Source organism: Oryctolagus cuniculus, chromosome 4 (assembly GCF_964237555.1).
Source record: "Oryctolagus cuniculus chromosome 4, mOryCun1.1, whole genome shotgun sequence".
Taxonomy (NCBI): domain Eukaryota; kingdom Metazoa; phylum Chordata; class Mammalia; order Lagomorpha; family Leporidae; genus Oryctolagus; species Oryctolagus cuniculus.
The window spans coordinates 81,801,598-81,821,669 of NC_091435.1; the positions used below are offsets into that span (position 1 = coordinate 81,801,598).

A 20,072-nucleotide genomic window follows, 5' to 3' on the forward strand; every position below is an offset into this window, starting at 1 on the left:
GAGTAAAAACGCTATGTACAATGTACACTCACTGGAACAAATGCAGCGCTGTGGTTGGGACGGTGATAGCTGGGGAAGCCGTGAGTGAACTCTGTACTTTCCACTCAAATTAGCTATGAATCTAAAACAGCTCTAAAAAATGAGGTCTACTTACAAAGAAAACAAAAACAAAATCCTCAATGACTAACCATTACAACTCATTAATTATCAAAATTAAAAAACATTTCTTTATCTTTCCTATTCAAATTTCAAGCTAAAAAGACGCACTGTAATTAGTGTTAGGGTTTCAGAATACACAAACTAAGCTTTTGTCTGATAAGAATGTACACTGTGGGGGCTGGCGCTGTGGCACAACAGGTAAAGCTGCAGCATGCGGCGCCAGCATCCCATGTGGGCACCAGTTTGAGTTCCGGTTGCTCCACTTCTATCTAGCTCTCTGCTATGGCCTGGGAAATCAGTAGAAGATGGCCCAAGTGCTTAGGCCCCTGCACCTACATGGGAGATCCAGAAAAAGCTCCTGGCTCTTGGCTTCGGATTGGACCAACTCCAGCCACTGTGGTCATTTGGGGTGTGAACCAGAGGATGAAAGATCTCTCTCTTTCTCTCTGCCTCTGTCTCTTTGTAATTCTGCCTTTCAAATAAATAAATAAAATCTACAAAAAATGTATATTGTATAGAAATCAACACTGAAGGACTCACTGGAGAAACCATAACAGATCTCATAAATGTGGTCCTTGAAAAATGGAAAAGTCAGCCTTAGCACTGCTCTAACTGCACAGCACCTCTAGATGAACCAGACTGCCAGGTCCACAGAGCAGGAGCCTGAATTAGCTCCTAAATTAAGAGAAACAAAAGCAAATCCTAAATACCTAGGTCCTATTCCTAAGGAAAGTCAATTTTTAATACATTGGCATATTTTAATACAGAAAAGCTCTCACAAACAATAAGCTGATATTAATGAAGTCAAGTATGTGTCATATAAATGTATCTCCATGAAATTATGCTAGTATGCATTTAGATAAAGTTTTTTGGCATATAGAGTAGATAGCTGATTATGAAATATGTAAGTACATAATTTTCATATTGAGTTCTGTGGATATTTCACAAGCAAAGCCATACAAGGAAAACTATATGAAATTAAAATTGCTTTTCTCATTTTTCTGACACTTTCAACGTTTAGTAAATCCTTCTAAAAGACAGCAGTGGCTTTTCTATAACTTCAGTTATTTACAACTTTAAACCTAATTAAATTACCAAATTTCAAAATCAGTTTTAGACTTTAAAATACTTCACTACACATGAATTAGTATTTAAAATATTCCGTAAATAAATTGCATACATTCAGAAATGAAAAATGAAATAGATTGATAAACACCATTCAAAACAACATTGTAACTGTTATTAAAACAAAACCTTACTTGTCTGGGTTTTTCACTCTGAATGTTGCATTAAGCGCTTTTAACCTGGAGTCTGCCTGGAAAAAATAATTTGTTCACTTAATATAATTACATTTCAGGGTATAAAATTCAAACAGCTTTACTTTCCCTTTAGAATTAAGATGCTCAAGCACAATTTTCTTCATATACAGCTGGAAATACATTAAACATCCTTGAAAAAACAGCTTAGGAGCTATTTTTGAGAATATGACAAAACATCTTATAAATTAGACTGAAAATGTAGCATTTGCTGATAACAAAGTAAAACAACTACAAACACCAATACACTAACAGGCATGTGGCTTCTCCATTGTTATAATTCAGTACAGATATGTGGAAAAAGTAGTTCAGCTCTTCTCTAAACCAAGAAAAGCAATGATCTGAACTAAATAAACTAAGGGAAACTGCTGCTTTAGAGACTGTGTACCAGATAAGACAGTTCTCAGAATCCAAGCCAATGTACACTGATTTTTTTCTGTTTCATAGTCAGTGTTTTAGGGAGAAATAAAGAAATATGAGAATACGTGTACTAAAGTAGGTAAGCTAGATGACATCAAATTACTTTCTGGCTACTGTAAGATGCTGCAAGACAGCACAACTTTTTACCTCTCTTTACTTATTTCTAGGTAATTATTCTCAAAGAAGGAACAGAGGGAAAGACACTAAACAGTAATTTCACTGCATGGAATGTATATTTATCTAAATCCTATCCTAAGTGCTCACTAAAGAAACAAAATACTTTTCTGACCAAGGCACAGGAACTATAGGGTTCATGAAAGGCAGTTCAAACATCAATCAAGTTCAAGATGTGCTTTGGTTTCAAAATCCTCAATCAGTTTGAAAATTTTACATTATTCCACCTACCAATGCACAATTAGAAAAACTCTCAATTAATATAGCAAAAATATTACCAGGGCTTCCCAGATTACTTGACCAGGCAAAGAAAAACAAAAGTAACAATATACTACTCCAGAGTCACAGCCTCCTGGAACTACAGACCAGAAGAGATTTACAGAATTATCTAAAGAAGTTTAACTTATCAATGATTTCAGGGGATTTCTAAAATCACCATTTCACCAATTCTTGATCTATCTTACATCTCATGGACAAATGAGTTATTACATTTGAAAGTCCTTACAAATAGCAACACCTATAAATCTGATGTATATAGCAAAAATCACTAAAAAGGGGCAGACATTATGGCTCAATAGGTTAAGTCACCACTTTGGACATCCACATCCCAGTTTGGAGTATCTGGGATGGAGTCCCACCTCCATTTCCAACTGCAGCTTCCTGCTAGAATGCCTGGAAGCCAGTAGATGATGGCCTAGGTACTTGGGTTCCCGATGCCTACTAGGAAGGTCTGCATGGAGTTCCTGGCTCCTGGCTTTGGCCTGACCCAGCCCCAGTCACTGGGGACACTGCGGGGTAAGGCAGGAGACAGAAGATCTCTATCTGTCCCTCTACCTTTCGAATAAATAAGTAAATAAACATTTTTTAAATTACTAAATACTAAAGGATCTCACGAGTTTTAATGACTGGTCATATGCAAAAGTGATTTTTTTAAAGAGATTTATTTTATTTCTTTGAAAGGCAGTTACAGAGAGAGAGAGAGGAAGAGATAGAGACAGAGAGGTCTTCCAACTGCTGGTTTACTCCCCAGTTGGCCGCAATGGCCAGAGCTGGACCAATCCGAAATCAGGAGCCAGGAGCTTCTTCCAGATCTCCCACATGGGGGCAGAGACCCAAGGATTTGGACCATCTCCTACTGATTTTCCAGCTGCACAAGCAGGAAACTGAAGCAAAGTGGAACAGCAGGGACTCAAACCAGCACCTATATGGGATGCTGGCGCTGCAGGCAGCAGTTTAACCTGCTATGCCAGAGCACCGAACCCAGCAAAAGTGATTCTTTAAATGAAGATCAAATTACATAAAAACTGTAAGAAGAAATACTTCATCTTTTCCTGAATCTCATGCATTTTCATAGTACTAAGTTTATTCTTTATGCTTAGCATCACCAATTTACCAATTTGAAAATCATATAGAAGCTGGTGCTGCGGCATACTGAGTAAAGCTGCCACCTATGACGCCAGCATCCACATGGATGAAAGTACGAGTTCCAGCTGCTCCACTTCTGATCCAGCTCCCTGCTAATGCGCCTGGGAAAGCAGTGGAGGATGACCCAAGTGCCTGAACCCCTACACGCAGCTGGGAGACTGCTGCTGGGAGACAAGTTCCTGGACCCTGGTTTCAGTCTGGCCCAGCCTGGCTGTTGCAGCCATTTGGAGAATGAAACAGTGGATGGAAGATCTCTATCTCCCTCTCCCTTTCTCTCTGTAACTCTTTCAAATAAAATAAGTAAATCTTAAAAAAAAAAAAAAAAAAAAAAAGGAGAGAGAAAAAAAAGAAAGCATATAAATGTAAAAGGTCACCAGGCTGACTTTCACTCACCAAACATTCTGTCAGGTCAGGTCAGGTCCAGCACTACACCCAACTCAATAAAGGGAAACTGTCTAAAATGCAGCCAAAGTAGAAATTCTCCCCCAAAGCTGGATCTCCAAAAAACTATCTGGACTGCACCAAACTGCATAGATTTCCCCACTAAGCACCTAAAGGTGCCCCTCACCCATCACTGTGTCATACCACCCTATTTTGTTCCACTTAAACCAGCATTAGCCGAAATTATCTTGCTTGTTTCTTGGTTAAACATTAGACTATAAGACAGCACAAGGGAGTGAACCAGCAGATGGAAGACCTCTTTCTGCCTCTGCATAATTCTGCCTTTCAAATAAATAAATCTTCAAGAAAAAATAAAACAAACAAAAAAGACATAATATGAAAGCATAATATGAATAGCAGCCCAGAGTTGCACAACAGTTACTGTGGCAATACTATTTTTTTAAAAAGATTTTTTTATTTACATGAACAGCAGAGTGACAGAGAAAGAGAACAGGAGGCAAAGAGAGATCTTCCATCCACTGGCTCACACTCCAAATGTCCACACCCCAAACTGGCTGGACCAAACTGAAGCCAGGAGTCAGGAACTCTGTCCAAGTCTCTCTCATGGGCAGCAGGGGCCCAACTACTTGAGCCATCATTTGCTGCTTCCCAGGCACATTTGCAGGGAGCTGGATGAGAGGCAGAGCAGCAGGCCTCAAACCAGCACTCTGATACTGGATACAGGCATCTCAAGCAGCAGCTTAACCCCTTGCCCTACTGTGGCAGTGATTTCATGTTTTGCTCATCCTTCCCCAAACTTTGCCTGGTAAATCTCAACTCAGCTTGAGCCTCTGTCTCACACTTCTCTACCTTGGCCTCATGGGTTGACAGCTTTGCAGCCTTTTATGGTTCAGGCCTCAGCTCAAACATTACTCCTTAAAACTGGGTGATAGAGATGCCATGGGACCATGTGACTCAGTTTGCCCAAGGACAATCCTGTTTAATAGCTATTGTCCTACTGTTATTATTAATAGCAGCTCTTTTTACTCTCAAAAGGTTGCTATTTGGACAATAAATATTCCAGTCACCCACCTCAAAGTAACTCTTGAAAAACAATCCCTCCTGTCACATTAACAATGCTGAAACTTTATTTATACTATATACCACTATTTTAAGTATTTTTTTAATGTTAATTCAGTATCTCTAAGCATTAAAACATAAGCTCATTAAAACATAAGCTCATGGGGCCGGCACCATCCCATAATGGGTAAAGCCGCTGCCTGCAGTGCCAGCATCCCATATGGACACCAGTTTGAGTCCCGTCTCCTCCACTTCCAATCCAGCTCCGGCCGTTGCAGCCAACTGGGGAATGAACCAGCGGATGGAAGACCTCTCTCCATGCCTTTCCTTCTCTCTGTGTAACTCTGACTTTCAAATAAATAAATAAATCTTTATAATCATTCTTTTTTTTTTTTTTTTTTTTTGACAGGCAGAGTGGACAGTGAGAGAGACAGAGAGAAAGGTCTTCCTTTGCCGTTGGTTCACCCTCCAATGGCCGCCGCGGCCGGTGCGCTGTAGCCGGCGCACCGTGCTGATCCGATGGCAGGAGCCAGGTGCTTCTCCTGGTCTCCCATGGGGTGCAGGGCCCAAGCACTTGGGCCATCCTCCACTGCACTCCCGGGCCACAGCAGAGAGCTGGCCTGGAAGAGGGGCAACCGGGACAGAATCCGGTGCCCCGACCGGGACTAGAACCCGGTGTGCTGGTGCCGCAAGGCAGAGGATTAGCCTAGTGAGCCGCGGCAAAAAAAAAAAAAAAAAAAAAAAAACTCATAAGAGCAGAGAGCTTATGGATGTTCCTAGCTCATTCAAACAGTACCCACAGTGGCCGGTGATGTAGTATAGCGGGTTAAGCCGCCGCCTGCAGTGCTGGCATCCCATATGGGTGCTTGTTTGAGACCCAGCAGTTCCACTTCTGGTCCAGCTCTCTGCTATGGCCTGGAAAAGCAGTAGAAGATGGCCCAAGTCCTTGGGCCCCTGTACCCAAGTGGGAGACCCAGAAGAAGCTCCTGGCTCCTAGGTTCAGATTGGTACAGCTCCAAATGTTGTGGCGAATTGGGCCACAATTGGGGAGGACTTCTCTCTCTCTCTCTGTGCCCCTCCTTCTCCCTCTGTGTAACTCCAACATCAAATAAATAAATAAATCTTAAAAATAAATAAACAAACAGTACCCACAGCACTCGGGACTCAGAAGAATCCCTAACACACTCTGCAGGCACCCAGAGTTTGGACCCTCCACTGGCTCTCTTGGATCTTGTAAGCAATACAAAGATGAGCAGAGACCCTAATGGACCAGACTTTAGTTCTGACAGGTCTGCTACAAGCAGCAAAGTTTCAGATTCTTTTAAATCAGCCTGTATCCATTTAAAGTTTGAACATATTGGATGATGCATATGTTCATGACTGAGTTAACTAGTTATAACAAAACAACTAGTTTTGTTACATAACATTATAACAAAACAACTAGTTTATATGTCCATTACTTTAAAGATAAATCTTTTGCTCTCCTTTCATGGAATTATATAGCATGAATATTTATATGAAATTCTAAAACATGAATAAATGTCAAAAATCAATAATGTTGAAAAATTGTTGCTTGTGCTAATATAAAACAAAAAAGAATTAAGTTTATAATTATCTTGTGGTGCATAACAGTCACTCAGCAAAGATTTTTAAAAATATTAATCTAGTAGGCCAAGACTATAGATTAAACAGGTGGCAGGCTATTAAGATGTAGCTTAGGATGCCTGCACTCCATACTGGAATACCTGGGTTCAAGCCCTGGCTCTACTCTCAAAACCAGCTGCCTGTTAATGTACACTCTGGGAGGCAGCAGGTGATGGCTCAAGTGCTAGGGACCCTGCCATCTTATCTAGAAGACCAGGATAGAGTTCCAGGCTCCTGGCTTCAGCCTGGTTCAGCCCCTGCTGTTGCAGGCATTTAAGGAGTAAACTAGCAGACAGATCAGTGTCTGTCTATCTAGTTCTCTCTCTGCCTTTCAAATGAATAAACATTTTAAAAATAAAAAAACAGAGGGGCCAAGCGCTGTGGCACAGAAGGATAAGCCTCTGTCTGTGGTGTCGGCAGCCCATATGGGTGCTGGTTCAAGTCCCAGATGCTCCACTTCCAATCCAGCTTCCTGCTAATGTACCTGGGAAAGCAGCAGCAGATGGCTCAAGTACTTGGGCCCCTGCACCCATGTGGGAGACTTGGAAGAAGCTCCTGGCTCCTGGCTTCGACCTGACTCAGCCCCAGGCATTGCATCCATCTGGGAAGTGAACCAGCAGATAGAAAACCTCTCTCTGTCTCTCCTTCTCTCTTTCTGTAAATCTGCCATTCAAATAAAATAATTTTTTTTAAGAATTTATTTTATTTATTTGAAAGTCAGAATTACAGAGAAAGGTAGAGACAGAGAGAGAGGTCTTCTATCTACCGGTTCACTCCCCAGATGGCCACGACAGCCAGAGCTGTGCCGATCTGAAGGCAGGAAGAAGGAGCTTCTTCCGGGTTTCCCAAGTGGGTGCAGGGACCAAGGACTTGGGCCATCCTCTACTGCTTTCCCAGGCCATAGCAGAGAGCTGGATCAGAAGAGAAGCAGCCGGGACTAGAACCAGCGCCCATAAAGGGATGCTGGCGCCTCAGGCCAGGGCTTTAACCTGCTACACTACAGAGTGGGCCCCTCAGATAAAATAATTTTTTTAAAAGTTTGTGGAAAATAGAAGAAAAGTGCCAAAAAATTGAAATCCATATCTAGTTTTTTCATAGTGTACATTTTCCATGAACTTTTTGAAGACCCCACATGTGATGAGTCTAAAGATTTTTTTTTACCATTTCTGACAACTTTCTAAAATTTTCTTCCAAAAAGCAGTCTTATCACCTTAGAGTAATAGTTATCAAATTTTAGAGGCCAGCATTGTAGAGCAGACGTTAAGCTGCCGCCTGTGATACTGGCATCTCCTCCCATACCACAGCACCAGTGCAAGCTGCAGCTGTTCCGCTTCCAATCCAGCTCCCTGCTAAGGCGTCCACTAAGGCAGGGGATGATGGCCAAGTCCTCAGGCTGCTATGACTCACACAAGAAACCCAGATGGAGTTCCAGGCTCCTGGCTTCAGTCTGGACCAGCCCCCACTGTTGGGGTCATTTGGAATCAATGGAAGATCTCTTTTTCTCTCTTTCCTCCCCTCTGTCACTCTGCCTTTCAAATAAATAAAATAAATCTTTAAAAAAACAAGTTACGAAAGTTTAGGTTAATGGGAATCAGCATGTTGGGAATGAACATTAGGTCTTGGTATTCAGAACAATCCCAACAACTGAGATGCACAGCCCACTGACCACACACGAATCAAGAGCACATAGTGGCCGGTGCCGCGGCTCACTTGGCTAATCCTCCGCCTGCGGCACCGGCACACTGGGTTCTAGTCCCAGTTGGGGCGCCGGTCCTGTCCTTGTTGCTCCTCTTCCAGTCCAGCTCTCTGCTGTGGCCCGGGAAGGCAGTGGAGGATGGCCCAAGTGCTTGGGCCCTGCACCCGCATGGGAGACCAGGAAAAGCACTTGGCTCCTGGCTTCGGATCGGCACAGCGCCAGCCGTGGCGGCCATTTGTGGGGTGAATCAACGGAAAGAAGACCTTTCTCTCTGTCTCTTTCTCTAACTCTGCCTGTCAAAAAAAAAAAAAAAAAAAAAAAAAAAAAGTACATAGCAAGCATAATTCCACTTTTCCTCGAAGCCTCCAGACACAACCACTATAAACTGGGCCCATCTGTAAGGCAGTGAAGCTCTAGGCTATACAGGAAGTGTGGGGATTAGGCCTCATGCTAAGTGAACCCATCCTGCAGGGTTCTGACTCCTACACTACAGTTCCCTCCCCTGCCTTGCCATCAGGCTAAAATGTACAATAAAACTACTGTCAGCGTGCCTGTCTCCAGTATTACTCACTTCGGCATCTTTTTATTTCCGTTAAAATAAGTTATAGCCTAAAACACAGAGAGCCAAGATTATCTGAATAACTGAGAGAGAAAAAAGTATTTCCATAAGTATAGTAGTAAGCCATATTATCTCCATTTCAAAATATTTATAAATTATAATCTGATATGACAAAGTCAGATACCTGACTGTTCTCCGTATAGGAAAAAAATTCTTTGTATTTTATTTTGTGCAGAATTTCAAGTACCTATATACAAATGCATAAGTTCCAATTTTTTTAATTACTAAAAAAATTTTTGGGTGGCCAGCATTGTGGTATATAGTAGGTTAAGCCACCACTCGATGCCAGTATCCCATATAGGTGTGGGTTCGAGTCTTGGCTGCTCCACTTCTGATCCAATTCCCTAATAATGTGCTTAGGAAAGCAGAGGAAGATGACTCAATGGCTTGGGCCCCTGCCACCCATGTGAGAGACACAGAAGAAGTTCCTGGCTCCTGGCTTTGACCTGGCCCAGCCCTGGACATTGTGGCCATTTGAGGAGTAAACCAGCAGATGGAAAAACTCTCTCTCTCTAACTCTGCATTTCAATAAAATAAAATACAATTTAAAAAAAAAAGATTACTTAGGGGCTGGCGCTGTGGCATAGTGGGTAAGGCTGCCGCCTGCAGTGCCGGCATCCCATATGGGCACCAGTTTGAGTCCCGTCTCCTCCACTTCCAATCCAGCTCACTGCTATGGCCTAGGAAAGCAGTGGAAGATGGCCCAAGTCCTTGGGCTCCTGCACCCATGTGGGAGACCTGGAAGAAGCTCCTGGCTCCTGGCTTCAGATCAGCTCAGCACCAGCCATTGCAGCCATTTGAGGATTAACCAGCAGATGGAAAACCTCTCTCACTCTCTCTGCCTCTGTCTCTCTATAACCCTGCCTTTCAAATAAATAAATAATTCTTATTTATTTATTTATTTAACAAGCCTGAATGTGCTCATGTTCAGAGAGCAATATTCTAACAATGGCAGACTGCTAGGAGGCTGTTGCTTGCAAGAGAATCTTATCAATTTGAAGTCCTTATTTGAGAATAAGGCGATTACCAGCTTGAAAAATTTGTTCTTAAATCGATGCCATTTTAAGAATAGAATTTGTTTTGTATATTAACTATGTAATTCTTTTGCTCAGCTTTTTATATTTTCACAAGAAGTTATATTGAAGAACAATTCTCTCTTTGATAGGTTTTGGAAGTTTTAATTAATTAGGAAAATCCCCTGGAGTGTATACAATTCTGGAGATTTCTGTAATGCCTAGTACGAAGATGTTAAATATAAAGCTACAATTCTGTAAAAAAAAAAAAAAAAAAAAAAATGATTAATTACTTAGGTCATATTGAACTAGTGAAACTATACTAACATGTGAATCATGTATCAATTTACAAATTGAGTGTCTCTTATTTGAAATGTGTGGGACCAAAAGAAGTGTTTCAGATTACAGCGTCTTTTGGATTTGGGAATATCTGCATAGATTTCATTGGCTGATCAGGCCTAATCTGAAATCTGAAAAGCTACAAAATTGAAAATGCTCCAAAATTCAAAGCATTTCAAGATTTCAGATTTCTGGATTGGGGATACTCAACCCATACTATCTGAATTTATATTATATTTATCTACTTACCTATTCATTTCACATCAGAGATGAAACTTTAGTCAGGATGGCCATCTCACTACCACCACCATGCTCCTCAATTTTCAGATAACAACTTCATTTCCAAACACTACTTCCAATGACTAAATGTGGAAAAACTAAATAAGCCTGAATTGCCAATAGATGCTCCTGTGCCATTTTGAATTGGTTGTCATACCCCAGTAGGCAGAAGAAGCATGACCAGGAACTTATCTTTTAGTCAAGTAAAATGGGAAAATCCAATCTTGAATCTTCAGAAGTGCCTTTCAGGGGCTGGCACTATGGTATAGCTGGTAAAGCTGCCATCTGCAGTGCCAGCTTCCCATATGGGTGCTGGTTTGAGTCCTAGCTGCTCCACTTCCAATGCAGCAAGTGGGAGACCTGGAAGAAGCTCCTGGCTTCAGACTGGCCCAGCTCTAGCCTTTGAGGCCATTTGAGGAGTGAACCAGTAGATAGTAGAACTCTCTATCTCTGTCTCTCCCTCTCTCTCTAACTGTGGCTTCAAGGGACAGTTTTTTTTCCATACTATTTGTTGAACTCTTTACTTAGTATAGAGTTAATCTTATATGCATAAAGTTAATTGAAAATAGATCTTAGTAAAAAATAATAATGGGAATAGGAGAGGGAGGAGGAAGGGTGGGAGTGCAGGTATGGTGGGAAGAATCATTGTGTTCCTAAAGTTGTATTTATGAAATGCATGAAGTTTGTATACTTTAAATAAAAGGCTTCTGGGGAAAAAAAGAACAAAAATAAACACATCTTTAAAATATACTTTATGCTGGCACCGCAGCTCACTAGGCTAATCCTCCGCTTTGCGGCGCCGGCACACCGGGTTCTAGTCCCAGTCGGGGCGCCAGATTCTGTCCCGGTTGCCCCTCTTCCAGGCCAGCTCTCTGCTGTGGCCCGGGAGTGCAGTGGAGGATGGCCCAAGTGCTTGGGCCCTGCACCCCATGGGAGACCAGGAGAAGCACCTGGCTCCTGCCATCGGATCAGTGCGGTGCGCCGTCTACAGCGCACCGGCCACGGCGGCCATTGGAGGGTGAACCAACGGCAAAGGAAGACCTTTCTCTCTGTCTCTCTCTCTCACTGTCCACTCTGCCTGTCAAAAAAAATAAATAAACTTTATAAAAAGTACTCTGTAAATTTAAAAACATAAAATAAGAGAAGACATGCCTTTCATATTCGATAAAGAGTGAGCACTTGGGGCCAGTGTTGTGGCGTAGTGGGTTAAGCCGCTGCCTGTGATGCCAGCATACCATATGGGCACCAGTTTGTGTCCTAGCTGCTCTACTTCCCATCCAGCTCCATTCTAATGGCCTGGGAAAGCAGCAGAAGACGGCCCAGGTACTTTGGCCCCTACCACACACGTGGTAGACTCAGAAGAAGCTCCTGGCGCCTGGCTTTGGCTTGGCCAAGCCCCGGCTGTTGCAACCATTTTGGGAGTGAACCAGCATATGGAAGATATTTGTCTCTCATTCTTTCTCTATAACTCTGACTTTCAAATAAATAAATGGGGGGGGGGGGGAGTGAGCAATTGTGGGGGAAGGGAGTGAGCAGAAATAGGAAGGAAGTAAAAAAATGCAAAGTATAATATGAATTCACTGTGAGAAAAAGGCTACAACTTGTATTTAAAGTGCTGCTTCAAAATGCTCTTTCCTAGTAGAATTAATATACTCATTATAGTCTTACTAGTAATTAGAATTACACAAATTAAAAGTGAAGTGCAGTATTTCTTTTCTTTGCAAATCCACAATGATACATTCACTCACTCACTCAACAAAGATCAAATACCCACTGAGTGTACAGCACTGTGCTAGAACTATAAAGGAACACAGCAAATTATTTCATACAAAATTCTTACCTTCAGCTGGAACCCAGTTTCATTCACAGTCTCCTTCCAGTTACCTTCCTAAAAATTCAAGTTAATTTTAGAAATCACTAATGAAAAGCAAAACAATCCACAAAGAATATTATATTTTAAATAAATACCTATCACTCTGTTCTTATTTCAAGGGAGACAAGAGAAAGTAGTTAAAAAGGACTTCTTCCCATTTCAAAATTAAGCATACAGTCCAGATCACCAAAATGTAGACCAAAAATTTTTCAGATATGGACTTCAAACACTGAAGAGTAATTCTGATATTATTTAAGTGATACCAAAAAATTATCATCTTTGGTATCTTCAAGTATAAGATAGGTTAACCAAAAGAATAATGGATTCCTATACTTTGAAATTCAACACAAAACAAAATCATAATAAATTACATATAAATTAACAAAGTGGCTCCAAAAAGATCCTTAAGAACAGCATTCCATAGTTTAAAACAACAAAACCCATCAAATGAACATTAAAAAGACTAAATAAAAGAAAAATACCTGTGTTAGAAACAAATAGAAGATTTTGTCTCTACAAAGGACTGGATGGGAAGCAACTCTCAAGAGAAAATTTTCTAAGCCAATCCGTCGTCTCTCCACAAAGTCTGGATCCATGTTGTCAGCAGAGAGTTTGTGCCACACGAATTCTGCCTAGATAAACAAAGCATCATTAAGAAAGTCCCAACGCCGCTACCCGGAAGCTGCTGCATTTCACTTCTTACCCGCTTTTCTGGCAGAGGCGGCACGACAACGTGTGGATAGTAAACTAGAAGGTAGTTTCTCAACAGCTCAAACTCACTGTACCGCCTCCACAGCGCGTCTGTTAGGACACTCTGGCCGTCGGCATGTTCAACTGACCTGAAAAGGAAGAAGAACATTTCTACTATTGTTTTTTTTAAATAAGAATATATACATATAAACACAACCTGTCTTAAAATTTAAGACCATTTAATGTTTACAAAGCAGGCCCTGAGTAAATGCTTTTCGCATACTTTCTTATTTAATCCTCACAACAATCTATAAAGCCGGGACTTAGGCTCCTCACTGCACAGATGAGGAAACGGCTGCACAGTCCGGGCTCTGCTAGGATAACAGAGACCCGGGTGTGGGCACTCACGTCCATCCGATTCCGAAGCTTCCCCTCCCCCCATCCCTTTCCTTCTGTTACAGGAAGCCTACTGGACTCAAAAGATACAGCTGTACCAGGAACATTCTAAACGCCTCAGTGTATAATCTCTGATTTTATGGTAAAATCTGGCTTAGCTAGTGTTTCATTAAATAAAAATATTTTTAACTTCAGTTCTGCCAAGATGAATTAACACTCATGATGAAGACTAAGACACCACAAAACCTCAATTTAGATTATAAACCAATCAGACCGGGGCCGGCACTGTGGTGCAGTGGGTTAAGGCCCTGGCCTGAAGCACTGGCATCCCATATGGGCACCGGATTGAGACCCGGCTGCTACACTTCCTGTCCAACTCTGCTATGGCCTGAGAAAGCAGTAGAAGATGGCCCAAGTCCTTGGGCCCCTGCACCCACGTGGGAGACCTGGAAGAAGCTCCTGGCTCCTGACTTTGGATCGGCATAGCTCCGGCCATTGCAGCCATCTGGGGAGTGAATCATTAGATGGAAAATCTCTCTCTCTGCCTCTGCCTCTCCTCTCTCTGTGTAACTGACTTTCAGATAAATAAATAAATCTTTAAAAAATAAATAAATAAATAAACAAACCAATCACACCAATCAGATGAATCCAAAACCAGGAAATACAATGATAAAATCTCAAGTATCTCTAAAAGGATGGGAAAGAGGGATTGTAAAAACTCCTTTTAAGTTTTACATGTAATTATAAAGAGCTGTCAGGCAACACCATCTCTCACCCATATAAAAGTTCAACTTGTAACTGACAGAAGGTTGGAGTTAAATCATATAAAGGATATTTTAAATTACTTGATTACTTGAGGTTTCTGCTAGCATAAGCACTGTGAGAAAGCATCAGTCTTCTAAGTACGGTTAGTACTTTCTTATTTTCTAATTGTTTGCTAGACAATAATTTATTTGTACTCCCAAGAAATGCACACACAACCACAATGCATACCTCTCTATTAAAAACACAAAGACACAAAAACAAAATCAATCTAGGAATAAAGCTGTCTTTTAAAAAAATTTTTTTTTAGGGGCTGGTGTTGTGGCACAGCAATTTAAGCCACTATCTGCAGCACTAGTATCCCATATGGATGACAGTTTCAGTCTCAGCTGCTCCACTTTTGATCCAGCTCCTTGCTAGTGTGCCTGGGAAAGCAGCAGAAGATAGCCCAAGTACTTGGCCTCTGAATCACATGGAAGACTGGGATAAAGCTCCTGGCTTCAGCCTGGCCCAGCCCAGGCCGTGGCGGCCATTTGGAGAGTAAACGAGAAAATGAAAGATATCTCTCTTTCTCATTGTCTCTCCCTTTTTATCACTTTTTCAAATAACTGAATAAACCTTTTTCCTAAAAAATGATTTTACAAATATTAAAAAAAAATGTTTTAAGATGTATTTATTTATTTGGAAGACAGAGCAACAGAGAGAGGGGGAGAGAGAAAGAGAGAGATCTTCCATCTACTGGTTCACTCCCCAAACAGCCTCAACCAGGGCTGAAACTGGGCTGAACCAGGCTAAAGCCAGGAGCCAGAAACTATCCTGGTCCCCCACAGGGGTAGCAGGGGCCCAAGCACTTAGGCCATCTTCTACTGCTTTCCCAGGTGGATTAGCAGCAAGCTAGACTGGAAGTAGAACAACTAGGACTTAAACTGGCACTCTGAGATGGGATGCTGGTGTCATAAGCTACAGCTTGGTTCACTCTGCCACAAATGCCAAATCTTTTTTCTAGAACTTAATATTGGGGCCAACACTGTGGCACAGTGGGTAAAGCTGCCGCCTGCAGTGCTGGCATCCCACATGGGCGCTGGTTCGAGTCCCGGCTGCTTCACTTCTGATCCAGCTCTTTGCCATGGCATAGGAAAGCAGTAGAAGATGGCCCAAGTCCTTGGGCTGCTGCACCCATGTGGGAGACCCGGAAGAAGCTCCTGGCTCTTGGCTTCGGATCAGCACAGCTCCAGCTGTTGTGGCCAATTGAGGAGTGAACCTGCGGATGGAAGACCTCTCTCTCTCTCTGCCTCTGCTTCTCTTTCTGTATAACTCTGACTTTCAAATAAATAAATAAATCTTTAAAAAAAAAAAAACCTTTATATTTATTTCTTTGAAAGGCATAGAGAAATCTTCCATCTGTTTGTTCACTTCCCCAAATGCCTGCAATAGCAGGGGCTGTGCCAGGACAAAGCCAGACTAGAACTCAATCCAGGTCTCCCATGTGGTTGAAGGGACCCAAGTACTTGAGCTATCACTTGCTACTTACCAGGGTGTACATTAGAAAGAAGCTGGAATAGGAAGCAGACCAGGACTCAAACACAGGCACTCTGAAATGGGATGCACATGTCTCAAGCAGTGTCTAACCACTGCACCAAATAGCTGACTCAAAGTCAAGTTTGAAGTATTTGCATCATGCCAAGTCATTTTTATTATTTAAGCTTACCATGAAATTTAATCATTATGTATTAATAAAAAGGAAACAAACAACGGAACACAAAATGCACAAATGTTTCCCTTTCCCCAGCAAAAAACCAGAGAATTATTAAATCACAATTCATTTTAAAGAGTTGACCTAAACATTAGCTATGACTAATAACTATTCCAATTCAGATTCTCAACTTTAGCTGTAGAAGTATCCAGATTAATCTCAGGTTTCAAATTATTCAAAATTATAACAAAATCTACATCTTGCTAATGAGTACATAAATAAAGCCAATACACAGTATGCCTACAAGGCTTGTAGAAAACCTGTTAAAACAAAAACAAAAAACCAGGGGATAGCTTTGTGGTGCATCAGGTCAAGCCCACTGTTTGCAATACAGCATCTCATATCAGAATGCCAGTTTGAGTCTTGGCTAGTCAGTTCCAATGCAGCTCCATGCTAACGTGCCTGGGAAGGCAGTGAAATATGGCCCAAATACTTGGCCACTGCCACCAATGTAGGAGACCAGAATGGAGCTCCTAGCTCCTGACATCAGCCTGAAGCAGAACTGGCTGTTGTGGCCATTTGGGGGAATGAAGCAGTGGATGGAAGATATCTAAATATATCTCATCCTTTCTCTTTGTTTATTTGCCTTTCAAAGAAATCTTAAAAAAAAGGGGGGGGTGGCCAGCGCCGTGATGCACTACGTTGATCCTCCGCCTGCTGTGCCGGCATCCCATATGGGCACCAGGTTCTAGTCCGGCTGCTCCTTTTCCGGTCCGGCTCTCTGCTGTGGCCCAGGAGAGGCCCGAGTGCTTGGGCCCTGTACCCACATGGGAGACCGGGGGAGGCGCCTGGCTTCTGGCTTCAGATCAGCGTAGCTCTGGCTGTGGTGGCCATTTGGAGGGTGAACCATTGGATGGAGGACCTTTCTCCCTGTCTCTCTCACTGTCTGTAATTCTATCTGTCAAATAAATAAATAAAAAATCTTAAAAACAAAACAAAACAAAACAAAAACCAGTAAAGACAGGATCTAACCATTAGAAAATGACTGACAGCACAGAGAACACTGTATCAGATTCAAAAACTACCCCGTCTATCCAACCAGTCAACAAATATTTAGTGGCTGGGGCTGGCGCTGTGGCATAGCAGGTAAAGCTACCACCTGCAGTGCCAGCATCCCATATGGGTGCCAGTTCAAGTCCTTGCTGCTCCACTTCTGATCCAGCTCTCTGCTATGGCCTGGGAAGGCAGAAGATGGCCCAAGTCTTGGGCCCCTGCACCCCCGTGGGAGACCCGGGAGCTCCTGGCTCCTGGTTTCAGACCAGCACAGCTCTGGCCATTGCAGCCATTTGGGGAATGAACCAGCAGAAGGAAGACCTTTCTCTCTGTCTCTCCTTCTCACTGTCTGTAACTCTACCTCTGAAATAAATAAATAAAAATATTAAAAAAAAAAAAAAAAAAGTATTGCCGGCGCCACGGCTCACTTGGCTAATCCTCCGCCTGAGGTGCCAGCACCCCAGGTTCTAGTCCCGGTCGGGGCACTAGATTCTGTCCCGGTTGCTCCTCTTCCAGTTCAGCTCTCTGCTGTGGCTCGGGAAGGCAGTGGAGGATGGCTCAAGTGCTTGGGCCCTGCACCTGCCTCCTGGCTTCGCATCAGCGCAGCGTGCCGGCCGTAGCAGCCATTTGGGGGGTGAACCAATGGAAAAGGAAGACCTTTCTCTCTGTCTCTCTGTCTCTCTCTCTCACTGTCTAACTCTGCCTGTCAAAAAAAAAAAAAAAAAAAAAGTAAGTATAGAATCCCTAAGGTTAATTGGCCTTCACCAACCCAAAACCTCATATATATTTAAATTTGTTTACATGATATTCTTTCTGGAATTCAGTATTTATGCATACAATCATGGACAGTGTGAATATTACTAAGCCTTCATATTAACTGAGAGTTGAAGTTGGATCCTGTAGCTTACCCACCTACATTTTGGGAACAAGTACAAAGCCCGGCCTGCAATTTGCTAGAGTTCTGTGGTTTAGTAGGCTAAAACTGACCACAGCTGAAGTAACTGCTTTTAATTCCCTCAGAGATTTTGTCTGTTTGTATTCACAGCAGTTCAGCTCTTTTAAAATAGGCGTAAAATCATGTCTCTGTTAGAATATGTAGGAATTCCATTTTGGCTTGGGAGGCAGCGTGGTATCATTACTTGATTCTTAGGGCTGATGGTGGCTGCCTACTTTATTGTGATGGTTTCTGTGTAAAACCAGTTGTGTGCTATTAAATGTTTGTGGTTTTTTTTTTTTTGAAAGAATTAGAGGGAGGGAGGGAGAGAGAAAAAGAGAGTTCTTCCATCCAGGACCCAGGAGCTTCTTCCGGGTGTCCCATGCGAGTACAGAGGCCCAAGGACTTGAGCCATCTTCTACTGCTTTCTCAGGCCATAGCAGAGAGCTAGATTGGAAAAGGAAGGGCCAGGACTAGAACTGGTGCCCATATGAGATGCTGGCACCACAGGCGGAGGACTGACCTACTGTGCCACAGCGCTGGGTCCTCTATACTTACAAAGTTATTTCTCATGCCAAATGTCTATATGATATGGGTAGGAAAGAATTTGCTAAGACAGAGAAAACACAAATCATAAAAGAGAAGAACACAAACCGAACTATCTCAAAACTTACAACCTTTTTACTTGAACAATAACAATCAAACTCATGGTCTATGGCCCATTTTTTTTTTTTTGTAAAAATTTTTATTTACTTATTTGAGAGGTAGTGTTACAGAGACAAGGACAGACAGAGAGAAAGGTCTTCCATCACTAGTATACTTCCTAAATGGCCACAATGGCTGGAGCTGGGCCAGTCTGAAGCCAAGTGCTTCTTCCAGGTCTCCCATGTGGATGCAGGGGCCCACCTCCTACTGCTTTCCCAGGCCATAGCAATGAGCTGGATGTGAAGAGGAGCAGCTGGGACAGGAACTGGTGCCCATATAGGATGCCAGCACCACAGGCGGAGGCCTAGTCCACTAGGTCACAGCGCTAGCCCCTTGTGGACCATTTGTAAGTAAACATCTGGAGTTTTATATTAAAAAGGCAAAATCCAGGGCGAATGTTTTGCCTAATAATTAACATGCTGGATGGGATGCCTACATCCCATAAGAGTGTGAAGCTTCAAGTCTTGGCCTTACTCTTTTTTTTTTTTTTTAAGAAAGTTTTTATTTAATGAATACAAATTTCATAGGTACAGCTTGAGGAATATAGAGGTTCTTCCCCCATACCCGCCTTCCCACCCCCACTCCCATCCCACCTCCTACTCCTTCTCCCATCCTATTCTTCATTAAGATTCATTTTTAATTAACTTTACATACAGAAGATCAACTTTATATTAAGTAAAAATTTCAACAATTTGCACCCACACACACAAAGTATAAAGTATTGTTTGAGAACAAGTTTTACAGTTAATTCTCATAGTACAACTCATTAAGGACAGAGGTCCTACATGGGGAGTAAGTACACAAAGACTCCTGTTGTTGATTTAACAACTGACACTCTTATTTATGACGTCAGTGATCACCCCAAGCTCTTGACATAAGCTGTGAAGGCTATGAAAACCTTTGAGTCCACAAACTGTATCAGTATTTAGGCAAGTCTTGGCTGCTCCACTTCTGATCCAGCTCCCTGCTAATGGCCCCTGGAAAGCAACAGAAGATGGTCCAAGTACCTGCACCCACGTGGGAGACCCAGAAGCAGCTCCTGGCTTCAGTCTGGCCCAGCTCTGGCCATTGTGGCCATTTAGGGAGTGAACCAGTGGATGAAAGGTTTTTCTTCTCCCTCTTTCTGTAACTCTGCCTTTCAAATAATTTTTTAAAAAGGGGATGGTGGGGGAATGTGTTCATCACATTGTTAAACCAGATATTTAAAAAAAAAACTAAAGAGTAAACATAAATTATTTTAGATTACACAGATCAAGGTTCAAGGTTCTCTTTCAGCAGAAGTAGTCAGCACCTAACTTCAAGCCCAAGTGAGTAAAGAAACTGCCACATACCAAAAACATTTTTTAAATTTAGAATTTACCTAGAAAGCTAGAGATAACAGTATTCTCGGCTGGTGCCGCGGCTCAATAGGCTAATCCTCC

At 42.2% G+C, this 20,072-nt stretch overlaps 1 protein-coding gene across 3 annotated transcripts in view; it reads right to left on the reverse strand.

Annotated features, from left to right (window-relative positions):
* SNX4 (sorting nexin 4) overlaps positions 1–20,072 on the reverse strand; it is a 90,287-nt gene that overhangs the window by 40,879 nt on the left and 29,336 nt on the right. For 2 of the 3 annotated variants that reach the window (XM_002716413.5, XM_070072239.1), the window contains 4 exons: positions 13,122–13,257; positions 12,901–13,050; positions 12,386–12,433; positions 1,419–1,474 (listed from right to left, as the gene is read on the reverse strand). In XM_002716413.5, the coding sequence (XP_002716459.3) occupies positions 1,419–1,474; positions 12,386–12,433; positions 12,901–13,050; positions 13,122–13,257 (390 nt within the window). The remainder of the gene's footprint in view (positions 1–1,418; positions 1,475–12,385; positions 12,434–12,900; positions 13,051–13,121; positions 13,258–20,072) is intronic. The other variant, XM_051859213.2, reaches the window with a different exon arrangement.